At 42.0% G+C, this 26,278-nt stretch overlaps 1 protein-coding gene across 1 annotated transcript in view; it reads right to left on the bottom strand.

Annotated features, from left to right (window-relative positions):
• Positions 1 to 5,291: 5,291 nt before the first annotated feature.
• Positions 5,292 to 26,278, bottom strand: part of LOC310853960 (mucin-5B-like) — a 68,473-nt gene continuing 47,486 nt past the window's right edge. The window contains exons 30-47 of the mRNA XM_083758436.1: positions 24,306 to 24,520; positions 18,083 to 18,254; positions 17,691 to 17,935; positions 17,372 to 17,555; positions 16,572 to 16,755; positions 16,007 to 16,182; positions 15,848 to 15,917; positions 15,540 to 15,670; positions 15,398 to 15,429; positions 14,512 to 14,680; positions 13,891 to 13,995; positions 11,925 to 11,965; positions 11,038 to 11,160; positions 8,932 to 9,036; positions 8,236 to 8,358; positions 7,818 to 7,857; positions 6,718 to 6,838; positions 5,292 to 5,672 (exon numbers count right to left, since the gene is read on the bottom strand). Coding sequence (XP_083614562.1) covers positions 5,492 to 5,672; positions 6,718 to 6,838; positions 7,818 to 7,857; positions 8,236 to 8,358; positions 8,932 to 9,036; positions 11,038 to 11,160; positions 11,925 to 11,965; positions 13,891 to 13,995; positions 14,512 to 14,680; positions 15,398 to 15,429; positions 15,540 to 15,670; positions 15,848 to 15,917; positions 16,007 to 16,182; positions 16,572 to 16,755; positions 17,372 to 17,555; positions 17,691 to 17,935; positions 18,083 to 18,254; positions 24,306 to 24,520 — 2,417 coding nt within the window. The 3' untranslated portion in view covers positions 5,292 to 5,491. The remainder of the gene's footprint in view (positions 5,673 to 6,717; positions 6,839 to 7,817; positions 7,858 to 8,235; positions 8,359 to 8,931; positions 9,037 to 11,037; positions 11,161 to 11,924; positions 11,966 to 13,890; positions 13,996 to 14,511; positions 14,681 to 15,397; positions 15,430 to 15,539; positions 15,671 to 15,847; positions 15,918 to 16,006; positions 16,183 to 16,571; positions 16,756 to 17,371; positions 17,556 to 17,690; positions 17,936 to 18,082; positions 18,255 to 24,305; positions 24,521 to 26,278) is intronic.

Below are 26,278 nucleotides of genomic sequence, written 5' to 3'. Positions count from 1 at the left end.
TGTAAGTCAAGATTAGCCCAGAGCTTTTCATAGCCTGCAATGATGGCCACAGTATGCATATTAAAAGTTCATAATTGTGGTGTGTTTATGTTAATTAACAAGCTCAAATAAGAAACTATGTACACATTACAAACAAGCCCAAATAAACAACTACACTTTATAAACAAGACCAAATAAACCAGTAAGACGCCTTAGGGCAAGAACAACAGAGCTTCTTAATATGGCACAGTTGAGAAGCAGGAGTTGAACTATTAATCTGGTGTCAGTGATGTAAGGTATTTCAGATTTTTTGTTATAATGTGTCAAGGCATATAAGGCCTATTAGCCAGGGATCCAAATGATAACAACACAAGTCTGAAAACAATCAAATAAGTCATAGCCTACTTATTTATTGAGGGATTCATGCACATTCATATACTTTTTACACGTGCAGAACCATAAACCTTTTTTGTGGCTTTGTGTCCAATCTTGGTGTTACTTCCTGGAAGAACTGTCTCTAAAAAAGTGAATACAAAAAATACATTGCCAATTTGCCATGGAGATAAAAAGTTGTACCTACAGGACAATCCTGTTAAATCTACTGTAATGGTTCCCTTCATACACATACAGTAGACTAGTGTCAACTGTCAACTATACTCTAGGGATAGGCCTATCTGACACATTAATTGTTGAATTTGAGGTATTTTCATTAATCAAATAGAAATGTAACATTTACCTAGCCTGGCTAAAGTAATCAGCCGTTGGTGATTTGAGTCTGGCTTATTAGCCAGGCTACCATTTACCATGACATTTTGTCTTTGTAAATACATTTGTAGAAACTAAGTTGTACCTTACCATGACAGTAGGGGGAGCCACAACATAGACCTGAACAGAGACAACAAGGCTGTCAGTGAATTTACATGAGAACCAAATAATATCTTTTAACATTTTATTATACATTATAACATTAATGCCTTTCAACATGTATTTGTCTAGGAATTCATGTTCAATATTTGAAGTAGGGGGTGCAACAGTTAATTGAGCCAATCATTATACCGTAATTGATCATTAAAACAAATGTTTTGATACAATTATCAAGATAAGATTAACACAAATCCTTGTCATTGAAAAAACATAGCGTTAGCCTCATAGGATAAATGCCTAAGTCATTTTTTGGCGAAATTGAGATTTCTGCATACAGGTGCTCTCCTGGGGCTGCTGCATCGTCCTGGATTAGCGCCTATGTCCTCAGCCAATCACAAAGCTCACTATCTTCAAAAATGATGATCTGCCTAAGTCACTTGTGTGATTTGAGCATTTTTACATAGCCGCCTAACTCACTTTGTGTGACTTGGGCATTTTTACATTGCATACACAGCAAACAACAGTTACTCTAATAGACCCCCAGGTGTTTAGTATGGAGTTAACATCACTCTAATAGACCCCCAGGTGTTTAGTATGGAGTTAACATTACTCTAATAGACCCCCAGGTGTTTAGTATGGAGTTAACATTACTCTAATAGACCCCCAGGTGTTTAGTATGGAGTTAACATTACTCTAATAGACCCCCAGGTGTTTAGTATGGAGTTAACATCACTCTAATAGACCCCCAGGTGTTTAGTATGGAGTTAACATCACTCTAATAGACCCCCAGGTGTTTAGTATGGAGTTAACATCACTCTAATAGACCCCCAGGTGTTTAGTATGGAGTTAACATTACTCTAATAGACCCCCAGGTGTTCTGTATGGAGTTAACATTACTCTAATAGACCCCCAGGTGTTTAGTATGGAGTTAACATTACTCTAATAGACCCCCAGGTGTTTAGTATGGAGTTAACATTACTCTAATAGACCCCCAGGTGTTTAGTATGGAGTTAACATCACTCTAATAGACCCCCAGGTGTTTAGTATGGAGTTAACATCACTCTAATAGACCCCCAGGTGTTTAGTATGGAGTTAACATCACTCTAATAGACCCCCAGGTGTTTAGTATGGAGTTAACATTACTCTAATAGACCCCCAGGTGTTTAGTATGGAGTTAACATTACTCTAATAGACCCCCAGGTGTTTAGTATGGAGTTAACATCACTCTAATAGACCCCCAGGTGTTTAGTATGGAGTTAACATCACTCTAATAGACCCCCAGGTGTTCTGTAGGGAGTTAACATTACTCTAATAGACCCCCAGGTGTTTAGTATGGAGTTAACATTACTCTAATAGACCCCCAGGTGTTTAGTATGGAGTTAACATCACTCTAATAGACCCCCAGGTGTTCTGTATGGAGTTAACATTACTCTAACAGACCCCCAGGTGTTTAGTATGGAGTTAACATTACTCTAACAGACCCCCAGGTGTTTAGTATGGAGTTAACATTACTCTAATAGACCCCCAGGTGTTTAGTATGGAGTTAACATTACTCTAATAGACCCCCAGGTGTTTAGTATGGAGTTAACATTACTCTAATAGACCCCCAGGTGTTTAGTATGGAGTTAACATTACTCTAATAGACCCCCAGGTGTTTAGTATGGAGTTAACATTACTCTAATAGACCCCCAGGTGTTTAGTATGGAGTTAACATCACTCTAATAGACCCCCAGGTGTTCTGTATGGAGTTAACATTACTCTAACAGACCCCCAGGTGTTTAGTATGGAGTTAACATTACTCTAACAGACCCCCAGGTGTTTAGTATGGAGTTAACATTACTCTAATAGACCCCCAGGTGTTTAGTATGGAGTTAACATTACTCTAATAGACCCCCAGGTGTTTAGTATGGAGTTAACATTACTCTAATAGACCCCCAGGTGTTTAGTATGGAGTTAACATCACTCTAATAGACCCCCAGGTGTTTAGTATGGAGTTAACATTACTCTAATAGACCCCCAGGTGTTTAGTATGGAGTTAACATTACTCTAATAGACCCCCAGGTGTTTAGTATGGAGTTAACATTACTCTAATAGACCCCCAGGTGTTTAGTATGTAGTTAACATTACTCTAATAGACCCCCAGGTGTTTAGTATGGAGTTAACATCACTCTAATAGACCCCCAGGTGTTTAGTATCGAGTTAACATTACTCGAATAGACCCACAGGTGTTTAGTATGGAGTTAACATTACTCTAATAGACCCCCAGGTGTTCAGTATGGAGTTAACATTACTCTAATAGACCCCCAGGTGTTTAGTATGGAGTTAACATCACTCTAATAGACCCCCAGGTGTTTATTATGGAGTTAACATTACTCTAATAGACCCCCAGGTGTTTAGTATGGAGTTAACATTACTCTAATAGACCCCCAGGTGTTTAGTATGGAGTTAACATTACTCTAACAGACCCCCAGGTGTTTAGTATGGAGTTAACATTACTCTAACAGACCCCCAGGTGTTTAGTATGGAGTTAACATTACTCTAATAGACCCCCAGGTGTTTAGTATGGAGTTAACATTACTCTAATAGACCCCCAGGTGTTTAGTATGGAGTTAACAATACTCTAATAGACCCCCAGGTGTTTAGTATGGAGTTAACATCACTCTAATAGACCCCCAGGTGTTTAGTATGGAGTTAACATTACTCTAATAGACCCCCAGGTGTTTATTATGGAGTTAACATTACTCTAATAGACCCCCAGGTGTTTAGTATGGAGTTAACATTACTCTAATAGACCCCCAGGTGTTTAGTATGGAGTTAACATTACTCTAATAGACCCCCAGGTGTTTAGTATGGAGTTAACATCACTCTAATAGACCCCCAGGTGTTTAGTATGGAGTTAACATTACTCTAATAGACCCCCAGGTGTTTAGTATGGAGTTAACATAACTCTAATAGACCCCCAGGTGTTTAGTAGACATGTATTAAAAAATGCCTAAGTCACAGATTATTTTCTTGAAAATGGCCTAAGTCACTTTTTTTTGTTATGGAATGACTCTCATGTTTATCTTTTTGTAAAAAACATTTTGTTAACCCCTCAGGAAGCCATTCTAAAAATCTGCATTAAAAACTCTTACATACTTGCGAGAAAATGTGTTTCTTATTATCCGAAAATCATAAAAAATGACTTAGGCATTTATCCTATGAGGCTAACGATAGAGAACATAGCATAATTATTTAATTTATAAGCCCACATAGCGGCTCATGATCGATGCATTGTAGATCATCTATTTCCAGGACACCACGATGTCCTGTTGCTTTCTGACTCCTTTCTTCCTGTTGGATGTTGACCCAGATGATGACCCCAGATGATCGCAGATGTTGACCCAGATGATGACCCCAGATGATCGCAGATGTTGACCCCACATTGTTATAGCTGCACTCTGTAACTAATTTCCTATTCTAACTTGGGTTTTGAAGTGCTGACATTATTACCATTGAGCTAATTAGAGTCTGCCTGCCTGCTTCTGTTAGTTCTGCAATATGAGGACAACAATAAAAACAAATGTAGATCTGCTTGAGCACTTTAATGAAAACTATTTGTTGAAGTTTGACAAATCAGAGATAGTGGAAAAACATCTGCAGTGAAAGATAGAACACCCAAAGTTGTATCTTCTTATTGCTGTATTATTTGTTCAAGAACATCTAGCTTTTAAATCAACAGAACCACTCCCAAAGAGAACAAACAAAACAATGTTCCTATGATCATGGTAAGTGTGGTCGACGTCAACATAATTAGAACAAGTCTCTAAGTGCAACAACAGCTACGATAATGTTCACGTATGCATGAAAAAGCATGACATCATAATCTCATCTCAATGTTTACAAATATGCACAGACGTTTTGGGACACGCCCTTCTTCAGCGCGTCCGTCAGATAATGTGGAACCATTTCACTATAGTTAGGGTTCCACGGAACCCTAACTATAGTAAAAATAGCCAATCTATAAATTCACACAATTTTCACTCCTTCTTAAAAGTAGTTTTTCCACCTCTAATTAATGGTCATCATATTACAGTCCAGAATCTTCACGTCAAATCGTCAAATCAAATTATAATGAAGAATGCAGAATGAACCAAATAAGTTTACAGATATAAACTTATTTGGTTCATTCTGCGTTCTTCATTATAATTATCAACCCATGCTGTCTGTTGTGATATCTATTCCACAAAGTAGGGGCCACCATGGGGGCCAAAGGAGAGGAAAATGAAAAAATAAAATCATTTAAAAAAATGTAAATTAAAGGTTTGCATTTCAATTCAAATTCAATTCATACGATTATCGTGCCAGTTTATAAGCACTTTCAAAACGCTGTCCCTATTTTTTGGGCATTTCATTTAACAGTATTGTTGAAAAATTGCAAATATGTTTTTTTGCATGTCATGTCATGTCATGTCATGGCTACATACCAATGGCTCCACATTTTCTGACAAGTAGAAAGAGGGGCTTGGCTTGAACGTTCTGTATATATATTCTAAATATGTCTTGCAGACCTTTTCATGCATACCGTACCTACTAGCTTATTGAGGTTCTAGCTCACCCTTAATACCAACACATACATGAAGCGCGATTTAGCGTAACGTTGACCTTTTCAAACACCTTTCGGTTTGTCCACACACTTAATGGGGTTACAGAAACACTTGTCGATGTGAACGTAGGAGTGTTTCTTCCTCTGAGCGCCGGGGCACAGCAGCTCCACCTCCCTCTGGCTGGTGGACTCTTCTTGACAGCAGGAGCAGGCGTGCATGATGCCGTTGTGTTTCGTCGAGAACCTTCAGATAGAGGGACAGGGAATGACGTTCAATCAGTGATGGGGAAAAGTACTCTTGCAGACTGTCCCTGTGTCCCATTCCACACGTTATATAAAATGTATAAAAACAGTTTTTAAATTGCAGATCTACAAGCTCACGATGTGTTGCATTGAATGCAACATGAATGGAGAATTTGGAGTCATAATGTGTCTGAGCAAATCAGCTATTTTGTGGTAACACAGACAAACTACAACACGTGCAAAACTCCGCTGCCCGCCTGCTCACCAGTACAAGCTCCAGAGACCACATCACACCCGTCCTCCATGACCTACACTGGCTTCCCGTCAAACAAATAATTCACTACAAAATCCTGCTCACCACCTACAAAGCTCTCAATAACCTGGCTCCCCCCTACCTCTCCGATCTTCTTGAACCATATGTCCCCCCCCGCTCCCTCAGGTCCAGTGAAGCCAACCTCCTGAAGGTCCGCAAGGCCAAGTACTGTACCTGGGGGGACAGGGCCTTCTATGTTTCGGCCCCCAAACTCTGGAATGAACTCCCTAACCATCTCAGAGCTGCTCCCTCTCTCCTCTCTTTCAAAACCTGACTTAAAACCCACCTCTTCAGGATAGCTTTCCCCAGCTGAGGTCTCGTTTTATCCTTTTATCTTTTTAACCCTGTATCTGTTATTTTTTTTGCTTTGATTTTCTTTTTTCTTAATAAAGTCTGTTCCTAGTGTTCCCATGTAAAGCACTTTGGGTATTTAGAAAAGTGCTATATAAATTTGAGCTATTATTATTATTATTAATAAAAGCCATTGACAATGAATGGAGAATTTACGTCATATGTGTCTGAGCAAATCTGTAATTTTGTTAAATTCCCATTGACAATAAAGGGAGAATCTATGTCATATGTGTCTGAGCAAATTGACACGTTATGTCACGATGATGTACAGTACGGTGATAAGAGCGCCCCTCACTTCACACGGGTGTGATTTTCTTTTTTTTTAAGTTAATGTGAAGCCCCATCTGCAGCCCTCAGAATGTGGGTTCGACATAAAGCTCACTTTGAGGACGTTTCACACGATCCATGACAGGCTGTGAGCTCCACCGGCTCCATGGACCTGCAGCCGTCCACCTGGAGGATGGCGCTCGTCTTCTGGATCTCACATTCGTACCGACGAGAACCTGAGGATGATGACACACACGTGTGGCTTCATAACACGAGGCACATTTCTTATTTTAACGTCAAATAATTAGAAACAGCCGAGTGGCCTTGTTGTGGTTATATAGAGGCCTGGCCTGAGCCTCAGACTGGGAGGTCGTGGAACAAAAGTCATAGCAAAGATGGGACCCAATGCCTCCCTGGACAGCACTCAGCATCAATGGTTGGATTGTGGGTAAATCCCTGTGACATGCTAGCGTCATGCCCAGGGTGCATCATGTAACATGCTAGCGTCATGTCCAGGGTGTGTACTTATCACATAGCTACAGAAAAAAGAGGTACTGTATAATGGGCCTCATTACGACGCGGGAAAATATTTTCAATATATATATATTTTTTTTTACTTTTTTTTTTTTTTACACATTACATGCACAATAGAATGACAAATTCTTTCTTTTATTTATAATGGGCTTCGGTTGCAACGAGGGCCAAAACTGGTATTCACCTGGTGGCACTGGATGAGTTTTAATACTCAGAGAGGTAAAGTATTTCTTCTCTACACATTCAGCATTTTTCCCATTTTTTGGGGATGATAATAATAATATTAATAATAATAATTATTATTAATATTATTATTATCATCCCCAACATTGTTAAATAGAGATATTTTTAATGTCCTTCCAACAACTAAAGCAGGAATATAGGTTGCCCCGACAAATACGTTTTAAAATACTTTTACAATTAAAGGGTTAGTTCAGATTTTTGGACTTAAAGCTATAGGCAATATTTGCCATTCATTTTGACGTTGCAAAGGTATTAATTGATTGCCTGAGTCCTGTAGTTCCGTTTGGTGTGTGTGTGTGTGTGTGCGTGTGAGTGTGAGTGTGCGCGTTCGTGCGTGCGTGCGGATGAGTGCACATTGTTTTGGGTGTGGTAGAAAAGTCAACATTCTGAAGCTCTGTATAATACTGAAAAAGAAATGCAACAGAAAATATTACTCACACGTTTTACAGCAGCCACTTGCATCCATTCTTTCAGTTCCCTGTAATGTGATGTGAACATTCATTTTATGTATATAATGTGATTGTGGACATTAATTCACACTCAAAGACACCGCTATTAGGAATGTTTAATATGCATGGTTGCATACTACATAATGTAGTTGTCAACACAGGTGAAAAAATCTATCTATCTATCTATCTATCTATAGGAAGGGTATGGCCTGATCAGCCTGCAATGACATGCATGCTATCCTATTAAATAACAGCCTCAAATGAACCAACAGGAACATTTCTGTTACATGATTTGTTTTGAGAAGTCTGTAGAATTATAATAATCAAGAGCCAAATGTTAAGCAGCTACTAGCCACAATAATCCATCAGAAACACACAGAGTCAATCAGGTAAAGACGTATACTCACAGTAATGCAGTTATGTGGATGGAATTCGGGACACTGCACTTGCTTTTTAACCACCATAAAGTTATCAATGATGCATTCATATGTTGCACATTTGTCGTCCGTTGGAGCCCAGGTGTGTGAAGGCTGTCGCGGGGAACGGAAGCAGTTCATTGGTTAAACGTGAAAAGGCTCCAAATAATAAGACTTTAGGCTCATTGAATTGTGTAACATTTAATGTGTATTAATCAGCGGTGGATTTACTCAAGTACTGTACTTAAGTACAATTTTGACAGATTTGTACTTTAATGGAGTATTTCCAATTGTCTGTACTTTTACTTCTACTCCACTATATCTCAGATCCAAATATTGTACTTTTACTCCACCACAATTATTTGAAAACTTTAGTTACTAGTTACTTTGTAGACTTTGATTATTACCAGTAAGACGCCGTGAGGGCGAGAAGCGACCTAAGCGCTATAGGTCGCGCTGAAACAACAGAGCTTCTTAATACGGTATAGTTAAGAAGCACGAGTTAAACTATTAATCGGTGTCCATGAGGTCAAATGTAGAATTGCTAGCCGATTCCATACATGCAGATCTAGGTGATGATCTTCTCTTTTCCATGACACGCCATATCGCAGTATTGATACTTTTACTTAAGTAAAACATTTTTGAGTACCCCTCCACCACTGTGTATCAATGATACTTTAAACTCACCTCAATAACGTGAGTGGTTCCGTCTGGCAGCACCAAAACACAGCTGGTCTGTACACACTTCCCACAGCAGCTTCCAGTCTCCTTTTCAAACACGTAGTCGTAGCCCTTCATGAAGGAATATGATCATCACCATGTATTCATTCATTTTCCTACACGTACGTATAGCCCTTTATGAAGGAATATGATCATCACCATGTATTCATTCATTTTCCTACACGTACGTATAGCCCTTTATGAAGGAATATGATCATCACCATGTATTCATTCATTTTCCTACACGTACGTATAGCCCTTCATGAAGGAATATGATCATCACCATGTATTCATTCATTTTCCTACACGTACGTATAGCCCTTTATGAAGGAATATGATCATCACCATGTATTCATTCATTTTCCTACACGTACGTATAGCCCTTTATGAAGGAATATGATCATCACCATGTATTCATTCATTTTCCTACACGTACGTATAGCCCTTTAGGAAGGAATATGATCATCACCATGTATTCATTCATTTTCCTACACGTATGTATAGCCCTTTATGAAGGAATATGATCATCACCATGTATTCATTCATTTTCCTACACGTACGTATAGCCCTTTATGAAGGAATATGATCATCACCATGTATTCATTCATTTTCCTACACGTATGTATAGCCCTTTATGAAGGAATATGATCATCACCATGTATTCATTCATTTTCCTACACGTACGTATAGCCCTTTATGAAGGAATATGATCATCACCATGTATTCATTCATTTTCCTACACGTACGTATAGCCCTTTATGAAGGAATATGATCATCACCATGTATTCATTCATTTTCCTACACGTACGTATAGCCCTTTATGAAGGAATATGATCATCACCATGTATTCATTCATTTTCCTACACGTACGTATAGCCCTTTAGGAAGGAATATGATCATCACCATGTATTCATTCATTTTCCTACACGTATGTATAGCCCTTTATGAAGGAATATGATCATCACCATGTATTCATTCATTTTCCTACACGTACATATATCCCTTTAGGAAGGAATATGATCATCACCATGTATTCATTCATTTTCCTACACGTACATATAGCCCTTTAGGAAGGAATATGATCATCACCATGTATTCATTCATTTCCTACACGTACGTATAGCCCTTTAGGAAGGAATTATGATTATGACTACAGATGTGCCGTTTGAGAACTAACTTACATGTCCTGCCATTGTCAATTCGGTAGATTGTCAGTGAATTGTCAGAAACAGAACATTGTCAGTGAGAAAGAGGGGCATTTTGCCAAGGTATTTATATGTTAATTACTTGGTGGTTTATTACGGCGCTTTAATGCGTATGTTCAATGTCAATGCAAGTTCAATGTTTTACAGAGAGGCTGAGGTTTGAAAGTTCGTAGCTGATCGACAGTACTTGCTCGCTCTGCTTGCGCACTAACGCGCAAGTAGACACTCGACAGTGTGCAGTTCTAGTTCTATTAAGATTCCATGGATATAGAGAGAGTGCCTCTGCTGGCCACTTCTTTTCAGTAGCAACGCTGTAGATAGACTTGGCTGCCACATGATGTCACTCTGAAAAGCCAGACTTTGGAGGGGCTAGTCACGTAGTGGCTCTCAATAATCACACTTGTGTGAAGTGAGAAGCGCCTCTTACCATGATGAACATGTACTGTATGTAGTCTGAACTGAGACAAGCTGGAGTTGGAAATACATTGCTTTCAACGAGGGCGGCGCAAATAAGAGCTATTTTAAACTGTTTTAAAGTATTGTACAGTAACAACTAAAGTCTCTGTAATGTTTATGTTGTACTATTACTACAAAACAATCTAAAATAATGGGATTTAAGATCATTAAAGCTGGGCTGTTGCCTGAGTCCAATGCATTTCTGCCTACTTCCGGTCCCAGTTGGTTGTCCCCATTCTCAATAGAAGTCTATGTAGGCGAGCCGCCATTGGACTTGCCCCATGGAGTGAGCGCAGTTTGCGTAACTCTGTCTATATCTGGTTACTATGTCATAGTAAAAAAAAAGTCCATAGACTTGGCTGCCACATGACGTCACATGACAAACACTTTATAGGAACAATGCTGAACTGACCTGAGGACAGTGAGTGTCACAGGGTTTGGGGACACACTGGACGATGTTCATCTTGTCATCAGGGCTCTGGGTGTGACTACAGTGACACTGGTCACACTGGTCGTTGGGAACCGGGACACCGGGCTGGAAAACAACAATGTACAAGAATGTCACTCTATCTGTAGCCTGGAACTCCCCTGTGCTTTTTATGGCACAGGCAGCTCCCGGCAGGATCCGCCGGGAGAAACTATGCGCAGCTGCGCGACATGAGACTAATTAATTAGAGCGACAGAGAGAGAGAGGAGTGTGTGTGTGTGTGTGTGTGTCAATTTAACAAAGGTGCAGACGATCAAAAATCAGCAGAGAGTGAGCGATGTTTGCGCTACTCTATGCCGAATTGAAGTGGACTCAGACCCAGACTTTTTTTTATCTCCCTGGAAATAAAGACGTCTGGGTTTCCGAGGCTACTCTATCTGTGTCTAACTAACACAGTGCTTCTCACACGTCTTTGTCTCAGGTCACCTCTGTAAATAACGCTTTCATCCATCTATCACCTGAATGACATTGTTACTTTATACCACCTTTATGTCATATTAACGGTATATGTAAATCTTTCGTCACAGCCCAGAGGGCAAATTGGCCTTGGGCATAACTAAAGATTACGATAACAATGGTGGACTCGCTATACTCGAGCCTGCACAATAATGTAATTCTGTCTGTGTCTAACACACCAGGCTGGATCATTATCATCATCATTGTATTTGTGTCTTACAAGGCGTCAAAACTGCTTTTTTTAATGAAAGGTTTCATCTTGGTTTATCCAGGATTGCTTACCTCAGTTACCTGGTAGTCAGTTTTTATTTATTTTAATTTTTTAAATGAAAAGGTTGATTTTGGTACATTCTTACCTTGTATTCAGTGTCGTTGAAGACACAGAAACCTTTGGATACTGGTGGAAAAAAGGAGAATCCGTTTTGATTACAATAACAATGTAGATAAATGCACCAAATGTGTGCACCAAATGTGTGTGTGTACTGTTGTAATCCACATAACTCGAGAACCGTTCGCCCCAACCGACTTCAAATTTGACACACGCGTTCCACCACACCACAGGGAGTGGAGTGCCTGGTGTCGAGTCGGTCGGACCCACGGTTGTTCAGAACCGCCCCAAAAAGGCCTCTAGACAGGGCCCCTGCCCAGTGTCCATATATGGAGCTGGCCTGTTCTGACATCATTTTTACGTCGACATAGACTCCATATTTGGGCATGCCTGACAAAGAACTCCATATATGGGCATAAAAGGAACACAGACATAATATCTGGGTGGGGCATGCATTTCCAACTTGCATCGTTCCAAGTAGGCCAGTACCCAACGTGCACCGCTGTAGAGGCTCCAACGGGCACTGCTCTAGTAATAATAATAATAATATCTCACATTTATATAGCTAAGTACCCAAAGGTGCTTTATATGGAGGGTGAAACAAAAGAAAGAAATACTTTGTTAGGTGAAAACAACACTAAGAAAAGGCTTGGGTTCAGATCATAGACTGTAAAAAATATGGACAAAGCGTTCGCCGGGTCTAACATGGACGTAAAATGAAGCCTGTTATTCCTGCACTGTAAGTCGCCATCTTTCTAGATCCGTTTGGTACCAGCTGGCCATTGGCTGCCTCCGTTTTGGACCAGCTGGCCATTGGCTGCCCAGACAACGAGGCAGGACTTCCCCCCTTCTTCTCCGTTGGTTTTTATTTTGACTCGAGTGGGAGGGGAATCCCGATCATAGACTGTAACGGTAGCCACGCCCCTCAGAACATACGCGATGTTTTTTTTTCTTTATGGTCATTTTTTTAATTAATGGGACCATAATTTTCCAAAAAGAATATTATGACATTAGAAATGAGACTTTAAACTAGTGACTGGAAGAAGAAAGTATTCATGACCATGTTTATTAAGGTAATACAGTCTAGGTGAAGTTGGGCCAAAATACATGGGCCTCTATGGAGCTATGGGGCTTTTTGGGTCCAGTCCAGCGCCACAACAGGCCATTATTATGAACTACCGATTTCAAATGAGGCTTCACGAAATATCTGGCTGACTGCCCCCCTGGTTCAGATCTGATCACAGTCTCCTGAGGTGGTGTGTCCGAAGCCTGTCCCGCAGACGCAAAAATGGACGATTAGGAAAAGGCTAAGGAATACAATCAAAACACTGTGGACTGAAGAGAACAAGGGGGGTGTGGGGAAAGCCATATTATTGTGGCAAAAATAATTGTGATTAATAACGGTTACGTGACATTCAAACTGTGCTTAAAACTTTTTGTTTAACCACTTGAACCTGCAGCATCCTTATTCTGGGCGGGGTAGTGTTCGCCCCAAAATAGCCTATACAATGAAATTGATTGTTTGAAAATTGTATTAACAGTTTGTAGAATGGGTACAGTTCAACAAAATTACAGGTCAGTACAAAAACTGCTGTGAGGATAAAACCAGAAAAAGCACTAATAAGACTTGTTTACATCAGCTCAAAACGCGTTGCCACTTATGTGAGCTTGTAGAGCTGCTATTTTTGGTCAATCGATTTGATCGATAATAAGAGCGTACCAAGTGCGCTTTTTACAGGTCCATTTGACCAAGTATAGAGGGTTTAAGTGGTGCTGAATTTGCAGCTCAACAAGAGCTAATTCATCTAGTGTATGATGGAGGACATTTCACGTTAAATTGAAATCTCTGCGATACGATTATTGTGAGCTTTTTATAATCACGATAAACAATAATGGCGATTATCGTCCTGTCCCTATAGTCAGCACCTTATTCGGTGATGAAGCTCTTAGCACAGGTGTAAAAGTGATGAAGAGGAGGAAGAGGAAGATCTTACCGCAGGTGTATATGGGGCAGCAGTTGCCGCTGGTGGGTTGGTCCACCATTATTTCAAATCCCAGGTCACACTTCTTGATCGGTGGACAGGTTGTGATGTCACATTCTGTTGGCAAAGAGACGTTCAGTCAGTACTGCCATAAATATATTAAATAGGAAACTAGTTGCCAAAAAAGACACCACTGATTACTTAACTAATATCAGCTGTAGGTGGACATTTCTGTCTGTAAGTTTTACATTGTAATACATTTTGTTGCTGATAGTAAATTAAGGTACTACTGTATAAGCTATGATCTATAGGTAATGTGTAATTTGACATGCAGTGCGTTGAACCTACATCTTACACTATTATGAAACAAATCTCTATAATTTATGTTTCAGTGCTAAATATGTTTTCAAGCTAAATATGCTTTTCTATAGCATAGCATACACATGTATGCTATAGAAATGTCCACACATTTCTTCAGTTGCTCATTTGGTGTAAATGGAAAACAGCAAGTCTCTTGCGCACACTAAAGGCACCTACTGCAAATGTTGTGATTTCCCATTAAAGTATTTCTAACTGCATTTGACGACAGTGTGCGGGAGTTTTTTCTTTTCCTTTCCAGCTCACATCACTCACCACATTTATAGTCCATACAGCAGTCCTTGGTGTAGTTGACCAACACAAAGCCTTCCTTCACACAGCTCGTCGGGTCTGGTGTGGAACACTTCACGGCCTCACACTGAACACCCATGGTCTCCTTATCGCATGTACACCTCTTACAGTCTGTGACCCACTTATCACCGTACTGTAAACACACAAACATGAACCTCACAGTCTGTGGTCCACTTATACAGGGTTTGATGAAGGCCCAGGTAGGGCCGGGCCGGGCCTTAATTTTCAGGCCTGTTGAGAACTCTTTGGGGCAGGCCCGTCTAGAGTTTAAATGAACAAGTATCAGTCAAAAGGGAGACATCGAAGAGGAAGGATGGATGGATGGATGAGGAAGGATCAACATATGGAATGTCATAACAGGTCACCTCCATATATATGGATATCTAAGGGTTTGAGGTCAGATGTAGAGTTGCTGGCCAATATTGATGACACCAGGGATCTCCATGCCTGATGATGTCACGTGATGTCACGAGGCATGACCATATATATAGTCATGCCTGCAGGGTGACCAACCAACCAACTGACGGGAAATGCATGATTTCATAGTAAATTAATCAATTAATTAGCATACTGAAATACTACAATGGTAGACCCTATGAGGTGTGGTTATACAGTGACAGTACCATGACAGACAACATGGGGTGAAGTAGGCTTGGTTAACATACTGTAATAGTTTAGCCTCGGCCGGGAGGCGAACCTGGGACCTATAAATCCTATGGCGCGTACGTTACCAGTCGGCTAAAGAGCCATGCGGGCCGATAGGCAAGCAGCAACGCAGCACCATATAGCCTACAATAGTACCATGGCCCATGGGGTGACGTATAGCTGAATACTAAGCTGAATACTGTACCTCTTTGGGTTTGCCATCAGGTCCGGTGCAACCTTAAACAGAGAAAAAAAAGATGATTCACTTGAGTTTTTACTGGAACTTCATTTATTATGACTCTTGGAAAGACAAAATGTGAATGTAAATGACACCATGTTCTTCTCACAGGTAGTAACACAGGATTCAGAGTTTGAGCTGAACCGTATCGTTCCCTCAGGACAGAAACATCCCTCCACAAATCCGTCACAATCAGGGTTCAACTCTCCCTCACACGGTTTCAGAAACTTCTGATTGTACCTAAATATTAAAGAAAATGCATTACAGTCCAAGACATGCATACTGTACTTACAAAATACATTGGGAACTAACATATTATTTATTACTGTGTCATGTGTACTGCTGTAAAAAATATCATAATCCAGGAAAATAACTGCATTTCTTTGACACTGAATTGAGTAACAAGTTGATTATTACCTTGCATTACATGTTGGTGAAACAGAGGGCCCGCAAGCCTTGTAAACCTGGTCCTTCGGACATTTATAGTCTGTGATGTTTAAAGGAATCTGAATTATGATCCAGTGAGCAAACACAATTTAATGACGAGCATGAAATCAAATAACCAGGATATCATACCACATTTTCCATTCGTCGATGATCTCCAATCTATGCAGATGAATGCTTCGGCACACCTTCGCGCGTACGTCTCCAAACTGGAGCAAGCCATTTTCTTGAACGTGTTGCACACGTCGTACTTGCAGGCCTTGTAGAACGGCTCCGGCGGGATTATTTTGTGGCATTTGTCAAACACACTTTCAGCGTGGGAAAGAAGAGAACAGTGTCATCCATGTTCAAATGGAACATTATATAATCGACCTCTTTACTCGCCATCTATTTATTTTTTCACTGACGAAAACAAAATAAAAATTAAGCTATGATGAATAAAACTATGAATATATAATTGACAATTTCGTCAACAAATAAAAACTAGACTAAAATGTTAGGGAGGGACTAGTGGAGAAGAGATCTAGTAGAACTAAAAGACATTTATGTTTGTTTGCGCTCGGGTGTTAAATAGCAGCTCAACAATCTGCCATCAAGGCAGCGCCAAAATCCATTTTAGTCGACAAAATCAAGTTCAACCGCAGATTTAGTCGAATAAAAATCAAAATTTGCTGTCAAAATCAACACTGTTTCTCACCTGCTAGTAATGACTTCACACACATCCGCTCTACAGGCCGTTGGTTTAGGAGGTACAGGGGGAGGTCTACAATGAGTCTTATCACTGAGCCCTACGTGCCACTGATGTGCCATCTTAGGACAAGCGGGGTCGATCTTTCCATCGGGTAACCTGCAGTCGTTTTTCTTGTTGTTGTCACAGACTCCTTTTGAAGGGAAATATTTAATTTGTCATCATTTTGTTTTAATTATGTTACGATTTCATTCAAACTAAAATGTACACTTTCACACCAAATAGAACGTAATGTGATCTCATGGTGGCATTTCAAACGATTTAATTCCACCTGATTAATGTTATCGCCACAAGGGTCTTAATTAGGCACATAACGAGTCACTCAACTCAGGATTCGATTCAATAGGTTCACAATATGATTTGCCACAATTTTCTGAACACAAAATCATTTTCCAGACAAAAAATATATATTTTATTATTATTATTTCTCTTACACAAATCCAGTGTTTTCTTTCTCTGCCCTTTGCTGCAGCAGGGGCGAGGTCACCTTGCTCTCTCTCCTCTGCTGTGATGTATCACGATTCAAACTGCGATTTAATCTCGACTTAAATTGTTTGAAGGGTTTCGCTCGTAATTCCGCCGCCGCATTAGGACAACATGGCTTTGCGCACGATTAGGGTTAGGGACAGGGTTAGTAATGGAGCGAGTCGGACCAACGCGTCGTCGGAAACAATGACCCCAGTTTGATTGGATTTGAATCGTTTTACGATTGATATCGTTACATGCCTAGTCTTTATTGATCATCTCACCACATTGTCCCTCTGTGTTGCCGTGGAAGAGGTGATAAGGCAGGTCAACGCTGAAGTGCATCCCTCTGAACATCACAGTGGTCTTGATGGCCGGGATTTTCAACAGCATCTCAATTCCACTGCTTGTTATTGTAAAGTCATCGTTAGAAAAGGTTGTGGTTTTAGGCTTTCCATTGACGAGCACCTGAAATTTGCAAATGAATCAACACACATTATTTTTAGTAAAAGCGTTATGTTGGATCATTCTCCTTGTTGGGAATGGCGACACATTACATAAAGCTGTCCAAAATTGAAATTGAAACAACATAAATATAGTCACCGTGTTCACGGTCTTCGGGGACCTCTCTTGCTGGAGGATAACCTCTTGTGTTTTGTAACGAACCGTCAAGGCATGTATGCAGGATATGAACCCTTCGTCATCACAGTTCTCATTCTCGATGAGAATGGTGAAGTTGTATCGTGGAAGAATCTCTTTAACCAACACATAGGTGCAATTTCCCTGGAAACTGTAGTACTGACCGTCAAACGTGACATAGTGAGGATCGCCCCAGCCGTAGCACATACCTGGAGAAAATGTAACAATGGTGCCAACGGTCATGTTACAAACATATTTAGCCTGTGCCTGGACAACAGAATTGTGACAAATGATGTGTGAAAATGTCTTGTGTTCATATTCAGTTTGAATGAAGTTTAGTGACGATTTGAACTTACATTTACATTCATATTGGAAACAGCAGCCGCTCTTGTCGTAAATCTTAACCGGTTGGAAATTATTTTCACACACGGGTTTGATCACCTTCGGACAGGGAGGATATTCTGTAATGACTTTACCACTCTGGCATGTCTGTGTGGTACATTTACCGGACCTCCAGGTGTCACCATTCTGTGAGGAAGAGAGAGAAAGACATGTCATGAACACTGGGAGCGTCCTAGCCATGATTCACGACGGCGGAACTTCACCCTGATTTGCGCACCTTGCTACATTTAAAACGTTAACGTCTACATAAACTTTCAGATTTCACAGTTTCAAAGTTCTCACCCCCAAGGCCATGGATGTTACAATTTTGCTCTGGCGGATATTAGTACCTGTACCTGTGCATGAAATCAGATTTCTTTGTAAGTTTAGCTGGAGTAAGACAGGGGGAAAATCTGTCGCCATTACTGTTCTCACTGTTTATCAATGACCTGGAGGATTACCTTATTAACAATGGCTGCCAGTCTATTAATTATGACGACCCACTTATCGATAGCTATTTCCAGCTTTTGGTATTATTATACGCGGACGACACAATTGTCATGTCAAATACAAAGGAGGGATTGCAGAAGGCAATAGACCTGATGTGTGGTTTTTGTGAAAAATGGAAATTGAAAATCAATAGTGATAAAACAAAGGTCACAGTCTTTGGATGTAGAAAAGCTGATATCAGCAAACTAAAAATTGTATGTAATGGAGTCAACCTAGAGCTTGTCCATAGTTTCAAATACCTTGGAGTTATTATGAACTATAATGGATCATTTAAGATTGCTATCGAAGAACTACACAAGCAGGCCTCACGTGCCATGTACTCCCTCCTTAGTAAATGTAGATCGTTTGATTTACCAGTAAATGTTGCATTGGATCTCTTCGACAAATTGGTCTCACCAGTCATGCTGTACACATGTGAAATCTGGGGGTTCGAAAAACTGGAAAAACTAGAAAAATTACATCTGAAATTTCTCAAGTATATTCTAAAAGTTAAAACAACTACCTGTAGTAATATGGTGTATGGTGAGCTGGGGAGGTATCCAATTTGTATCGCTGTTAAAAAGAGACTTATCGGGTACTGGGCCCGGTTGATCGAAGGAAAAGAGAGTAAACTGAGTCGAATAATGTACGACTGTCTGTTTAACCTGTACAACACAGGTGCCCATGTGTCACCTTGGGTTGCACAGGTGAAGAAAATACTGGATGACTGTGGTATGTCTTACATTTGGTTGGCCCAGAAATTTAATAACATTGACTGGTTGAAGCGAACTGTTGAACAAAGGTTGAAAGACCAGTTTCTGCAAAAGTGGCAAAGTGAACTCAATAGTATGACATCATGTGACATCTATGTTGAATATAAACAAGAGTTCAAACTAGAAAAATATCTTCTATGTGAAAACCGTAAGTATAGACAGGCTATTTGCAACCTTAGGCTAAACAACACAAGAATCCCAAAGGTCATCGGTAGATATAAAGGATTGGAAAGAAATCAGAGGATTTGTAACCTATGTAAGGAAGCCAGAATTGGAGACGAGTATCATGTTTTGTTAGAATGTAAGAACACTGACATTATGAATTTCAGGCAAAAATACCTGCCACTTTATTTCTTTACCTACCCTTCTATGTTTAAACTAATTGCATTACTAAAATCTGAAAAACAAAAAGTAATTTATAAATTGGGTGCTTTTCTGAAAAATGTTCTCCCACTGTATAAATAGGGAAAGCCTTACGATATGTCTATGTATATCGTGTAATCTGTAATGTATTGTATACTCTCGATTGTATACTTTTATGAATCTGTGCTCCAAACCATGTGATCATGGTCGTGAGTTAAATAAATGATGATGATGATGATGATGATGGTAACTTCCGAATTGTTCAATAAAAAACATTTGAATCTGATTGGTGGCTATTTTCCCAACCGATAGGGGCGTGTTGTGTGTAGTTGAAAGCATATGGTGAAAAAACTAAGAAAATGGCCGGATCGGATAAAAATGCTTTTTATTGAACAATTCGGAATATACGAATACGGGTGATAATACCCGCTTGATATATAATCATGACGGCCGGCAATCGCCGCCCCAGCCCTCGATAACACGCAGGGCCGGATTTACTCTCCCAAGGGCCCCCGGGCCAGACAAATCTTCAGGCCCCCCCCCCTGGGCTGTGCAGTGTGTTTCGGTCGCCTGCCCGGATTTCTTTTGGGGTATTTTGTTTTAATTTCGCTGTAATTTGGGGGTACCCAGCCCCCCCAAAAGAGAGGCAGGCAGATAGACAGACAGACAGACAGACAGACAGACAGACTAGTCGCTGAATGGATGCAGCCACTAGTAGCCAATATAGTGCACTAATGCAGTTTTACAGTAAAATATTTCACAATGTGCTCTATAAAATCACAGTAATAGTGCACTAATGCAGTTGCCAGCTTTACAGCTAAACATTGGGGGTATTTCATTTTAGGTGTAATTTTGAAGTACCCAGCCCCCCAAAAGAAAGAAAAAGAGAGACAGACAGACAGACAGACAGACAGACAGACAGACAGACAGACAGACAGACAGACAGACAGACAGGCTTTAGGGCTTTCCACAGCTATGTGGATTGCAATATTTAACAATTTCAAATAGGGGCAGTCGGGGGCCCCCGGGCTGCAGCCCACCCTAGCCCAATGGTAAGTCCGCCTCTGATAACGCGTTTAGCCCTGGAGGCCGGGGCGGCATTCTGTCTCCCTTGGGGGGACTCTGTCTCCCTTGAGGGGAACTCTGTCTCCCTTGGGGGGAACTTGTCGACAGGCCGGCAGTAGGTTGTGAAGTTGGCTGGGGTCAAGGGTCAAGGGCCGGTGATTTCTCAGAGCAATCCTCATTTGAGGAGGGGCCGCCTTCCAAGCAGATGACGCAGTCTTCACAGTATGAGGAAAAGGTCCCCAGAATGCAGACCGGGCAACCCCGGAAGAATGAATATGGGCTTTGGGGTCGCAAGAGATATAACGCTTACCCAAGGCGTTATGAGTTTCTTTCAAGAGAGCATGTACAGAAGAATGAATATGGGCATGCTTACATTCAAGAGAGCAGGTGCAGAACAATGACGTTCTGGCCAGGCACACATCTCTGATAGCTGACCACATGTCAAAACGACCAGTACTTCACTCCAGGAGAAGATCCGAAGGCGGCAGGGGCCAGGGCAGACTGCAGGAAAGGGGACTTTGAAGTTCCACCACAGGCCCACTGATAAATCAAGGAAGGCGGCGGTTTGGTGGTGATTGATGTCATTACTGTGATGAGATCTTTGGTGTTGTTCGCCAAAGTGTTTTTGTATAAATCTATTGTAAAGTTTGAATGGTCAAGTTTATATGGGTACTGTGAGAAGATATTTTATTCCCCATAGGATAAAAAGAACGGAAGCAGCTGACTTGCATGCTGTCCTCCTTATCAGGAAATTAGAGAACTGTCTGGCTGACCTAGTGACCTCCCCTGGTCCAGGTTCCAGGTTGCTCATGTGTTCATATGACAACATAATGGTGTAGGCCTAAACAGGTTAAGTAAAAATATAAGTTTTAATATAAAGTAGGGATGATGTTATTTTAGCCTCCCTGGATTCTTAGAGACAGTAGTGTTTTGAATTAGTTTAAATGCTAAAATGTAATGTTTGTAGGAGGTGTGTTTGTAGAGCACATGGTAAAAGGTCCTTAGATCTCTTTAGTTGATAAGTAAATAAATAAAGTTGGCATAAGAAGGTGTGTCTGTTTTCCCCTCACTAAGCCATAGTGAGTTATTTGGCGCCAGCCATCTTCAAAAAATATCAAAGCATGGAAAAAAAACGAAAAAAAACAAACAAAGGTTACCTCCCCCTCAGGAACATACAGTATATAACCCCTCAGGGCAGAGGGTTTAGGGTTCCAGGGTTCAGTCCGGAGGGGAGAGGAGAGGTACCAGATCACAGAGGATGCTCTAAGCTTTTCAAAGAAAGTAGCAGTTTTAGAAACTTAGTAGTAATTTACCGTATATCTCCAGTTTTCCTAAACGACTTTTTATTTTTCCTAGTTTCTTTCCTTTATTTTTTGGATTATATAATTTTTGTATGCAACTACAACTGTATAATAAATCTTCACATTTTTGGAAAATCAACACCCTGGTCTTGTATCCGTCTATTTTGGTGAGTAACCTGTTCGATTAATATTGAATTATGGGTCCAGGGTATAATTATGCACTATTGGATGAGCGATGTGTCAGTAGCCTCAATTGCTATGCACGTTCAGGACAAAGAGAAGAAATCTACTAAAGTTTGCATTTCAACCCAACTCATGTCACAGGCGAGACGCTATGACCTCTGTGTTCAACGGCCAGACTCCTCAGGCGAACCGCTGAGGGTGTCCTAATAACAGAGGCCGCACTATCCTTTAGGCGAGACGCTGGGGGTATAGGGCGGTGCTCTCTCTTCATCAGCAGTTCAATAGATACCCAGGCCTTACAGGCGAGTCGCTGTAGGGTCCTGGGATCTGATTTCACCATATAATATACCTGGAACTTCCACCGTTGTTCGGTGGAGGGAGACCGTGACAATTCAACTCAACTCAACTTCACCGTACTATTACAGACAGAAAGAGTGACCGACCGAACTTGAACCTACAAAAGGGGACCTGCATTGTCAAGTACACTCAGACTGTATAACAGAACTCTGTCTCCCTTGGGGGGAACTCTGTCTCCCTTGGGGGGAACTCTGTCTCCCTTGGGGGGGACTCTGTCTCCCTTGGGGGGAACTCTGTCTCCCTTGGGGGGAACTCTGTCTCCCTTGGGGGGAACTCTGTTCTCCCTTGGGGGGAACTCTGTTCTCCCTTGGGGGGGACTCTGTCTCCCTTGGGGGGAACTCTGTCTCCCTTGGGGGGGACTCTGTCTCCCTTGGGGGGAACTCTGTCTCCCTTGGGGGGAACTCTGTCTCCCTTGGGGGGGACTCTGTCTCCCTTGGGGGGAACTCTGTCTCCCTTGGGGGGAACTCTGTCTCCCTTGGGGGGAACTCTGTTCTCCCTTGGGGGGAACTCTGTTCTCCCTTGGGGGGGACTCTGTCTCCCTTGGGGGGAACTCTGTCTCCCTTGGGGGGGACTCTGTCTCCCTTGGGGGAACTCTGTTCTCCCTTGGGGGGAACTCTGTCTCCCTTGGGGGGAACTCTGTCTCCCTTGGGGGAACTCTGTTCTCCCTTGGGGGGAACTCTGTCTCCCTTGGGGGGAACTCTGTCTCCCTTGGGGGGACTCTGTCTCCCTTGGGGGGGACTCTGTCTCCCTTGGGGGGAACTCTGTTCTCCCTTGGGGGGACTCTGTCTCCCTTGGGGGGAACTCTGTCTCCCTTGGGGGGACTCTGTCTCCCTTGGGGGGAACTCTGTCTCCCTTGGGGGGAACTCTGTTCTCCCTTGGGGGGAACTCTGTTCTCCCTTGGGGGGAACTCTGTCTCCCTTGGGGGGAACTCTGTTCTCCCTTGGGGGGAACTCTGTTCTCCCTTGGGGGGACTCTGTCTCCCTTGGGGGGAACTCTGTCTCCCTTGGGGGGAACTCTGTCTCCCTTGGGGGGAACTCTGTTCTCCCTTGGGGGGAACTCTGTTCTCCCTTGGGGGGACTCTGTCTCCCTTGGGGGGAACTCTGTCTCCCTTGGGGGGGACTCTGTCTCCCTTGGGGGGAACTCTGTCTTCCTTGGGGGTACTCTGTCTGCCTTGGGGGGGACTCTGTCTCCCTTGGGGGGGACTCTGTCTCCCTTGGGGGGAACTCTGTCTTCCTTGGGGGTACTCTGTCTGCCTTGGGGGGGACTCTGTCTCCCTTGGGGGGGACTCTGTCTCCCTTGGGGGGAACTCTGTTCTCCCTTGGGGGGACTCTGTCTCCCTTGGGGGTACTCTGTCTCCCATGGGGGTACTCTGTCTGCCTTGGGGGGAACTCTGTCTCCCTTGGGGGGAACTCTGTCTCCCTTAGGGGTACTCTGTCTGACCCAGACACAGCTAAACTGAAAAAAATGGCCGCACCCCCGTTCTGTTTTTCTCATTTGTAGGCCAACTGTAACATGAATTTATATTTTTGGTACTTTAAGTACATTTTGTTGCCAGTACTTTTGAACTTCCACTTTAGTACATTTTGAATTCCGGATGTTTACTTTGACTTTTAACATTAAAAATGTGAGTAGGCCCTCTCTTTCTGGCCACAGTGTGAATCGTATACCTTTCGTGGCGGCCCTAGGTGAATGCAGTCTGTAACAGGAACTTCTGTGGATCCGCGTAGCGGTGCGATGGTGGGGACGGTGACCACAGGGACGCTGGTGGTGGTGGTGGTGGTGTGTTGGCACGGTCTGGCCTGCTTCTCCACCTTACAGGACGAACTGCAGAATGCAGTGAAGCACCAGCCTGCTCCGTCCGTCTGGTTGTACATGAAGGTACCTGAGAGCAGTGGAGCCATGGAGTTATAAAGGATAGAGTGGAGCCATGGAGTTATAAAGGATAGAGTGGAGCCATGGAGTTATAAAGGATAGAGTGGGGCCATGGAGTTATAAAGGATAGAGTGGAGCCATGGAGTTATAAAGGATAGAGTGGAGCCATGGAGTTATAAAGGATAGAGTGGAGCCATGGAGTTATAAAGGATAGAGTGGAGCCATGGAGTTATAAAGGATAGAGTGGGGCCATGGAGTTATAAAGGATAGAGTGGGGCCATGGAGTTATAAAGGATAGAGTGGGGCCATGGAGTTATAAAGGATAGAGTGGAGCCATGGAGTTATAAAGGATAGAGTGGAGCCATGGAGTTATAAAGGATAGAGTGGAGCCATGGAGTTATAAAGGATAGAGTGGAGCCATGGAGTTATAAAGGATAGAGTGGGGCCATGGAGTTATAAAGGATAGAGTGGGGCCATGGAGTTATAAAGGATAGAGTGGAGCCATGGAGTTATAAAGGATAGAGTGGGGCCATGGAGTTATAAAGGATAGAGTGGAGCCATGGAGTTATAAAGGATAGAGTGGAGCCATGGAGTTATAAAGGATAGAGTGGGGCCATGGAGTTATAAAGGATAGAGTGGGGCCATGGAGTTATAAAGGATAGAGTGGAGCCATGGAGTTATAAAGGATAGAGTGGAGCCATGGAGTTATAAAGGATAGAGTGGAGCCATGGAGTTATAAAGGATAGAGTGGAGCCATGGAGTTATAAAGGATAGAGTGGGACCATGGAGTTATAAAGGATAGAGTGGGGCCATGGAGTTATAAAGGATAGAGTGGAGCCATGGAGTTATAAAGGATAGAGTGGAGCCATGGAGTTATAAAGGATAGAGTGGAGCCATGGAGTTATAAAGGATAGAGTGGAGCCATGGAGTTATAAAGGATAGAGTGGAGCCATGGAGTTATAAAGGATAGAGTGGGGCCATGGAGTTATAAAGGATAGAGTGGAGCCATGGAGTTATAAAGGATAGAGTGGAGCCATGGAGTTATAAAGGATAGAGTGGAGCCATGGAGTTATAAAGGATAGAGTGGAGCCATGGAGTTATAAAGGATAGAGTGGGGCCATGGAGTTATAAAGGATAGAGTGGGGCCATGGAGTTATAAAGGATAGAGTGGGGCCATGGAGTTATAAAGGATAGAGTGGGGCCATGGAGTTATAAAGGATAGAGTGGAGCCATGGAGTTATAAAGGATAGAGTGGAGCCATGGAGTTATAAAGGATAGAGTGGAGCCATGGAGTTATAAAGGATAGAGTGGGGCCATGGAGTTATAAAGGATAGAGTGGGGCCATGGAGTTATAAAGGATAGAGTGGGGCCATGGAGTTATAAAGGATAGAGTGGAGCCATGGAGTTATAAAGGATAGAGTGGAGCCATGGAGTTATAAAGGATAGAGTGGAGCCATGGAGTTATAAAGGATAGAGTGGGGCCATGGAGTTATAAAGGATAGAGTGGAGCCATGGAGTTATAAAGGATAGAGTGGAGCCATGGAGTTATAAAGGATAGAGTGGAGCCATGGAGTTATAAAGGATAGAGTGGAGCCATGGAGTTATAAAGCAGTGGTTTTCAACCCTTTTCACATCAATGACCCATTATTTATTCTGCATTCGAGCCACAGGACTACCATTTGATGAGATTTGTCCCCCAAAACAATTTTGGGGGACAAATCTGGCAAACAGGCAAACCATCAATCACCATCACTGAGAACAGGTGATT

The sequence above is a fragment of the Protomyctophum parallelum genome (genome assembly GCF_964188405.1).
Source record: "Protomyctophum parallelum genome assembly, chromosome: 23".
NCBI lineage: Eukaryota > Metazoa > Chordata > Actinopteri > Myctophiformes > Myctophidae > Protomyctophum > Protomyctophum parallelum.
Note: the sequence above shows the minus strand (reverse complement) of the source record. Positions and strands in the feature narration are given on the sequence as shown.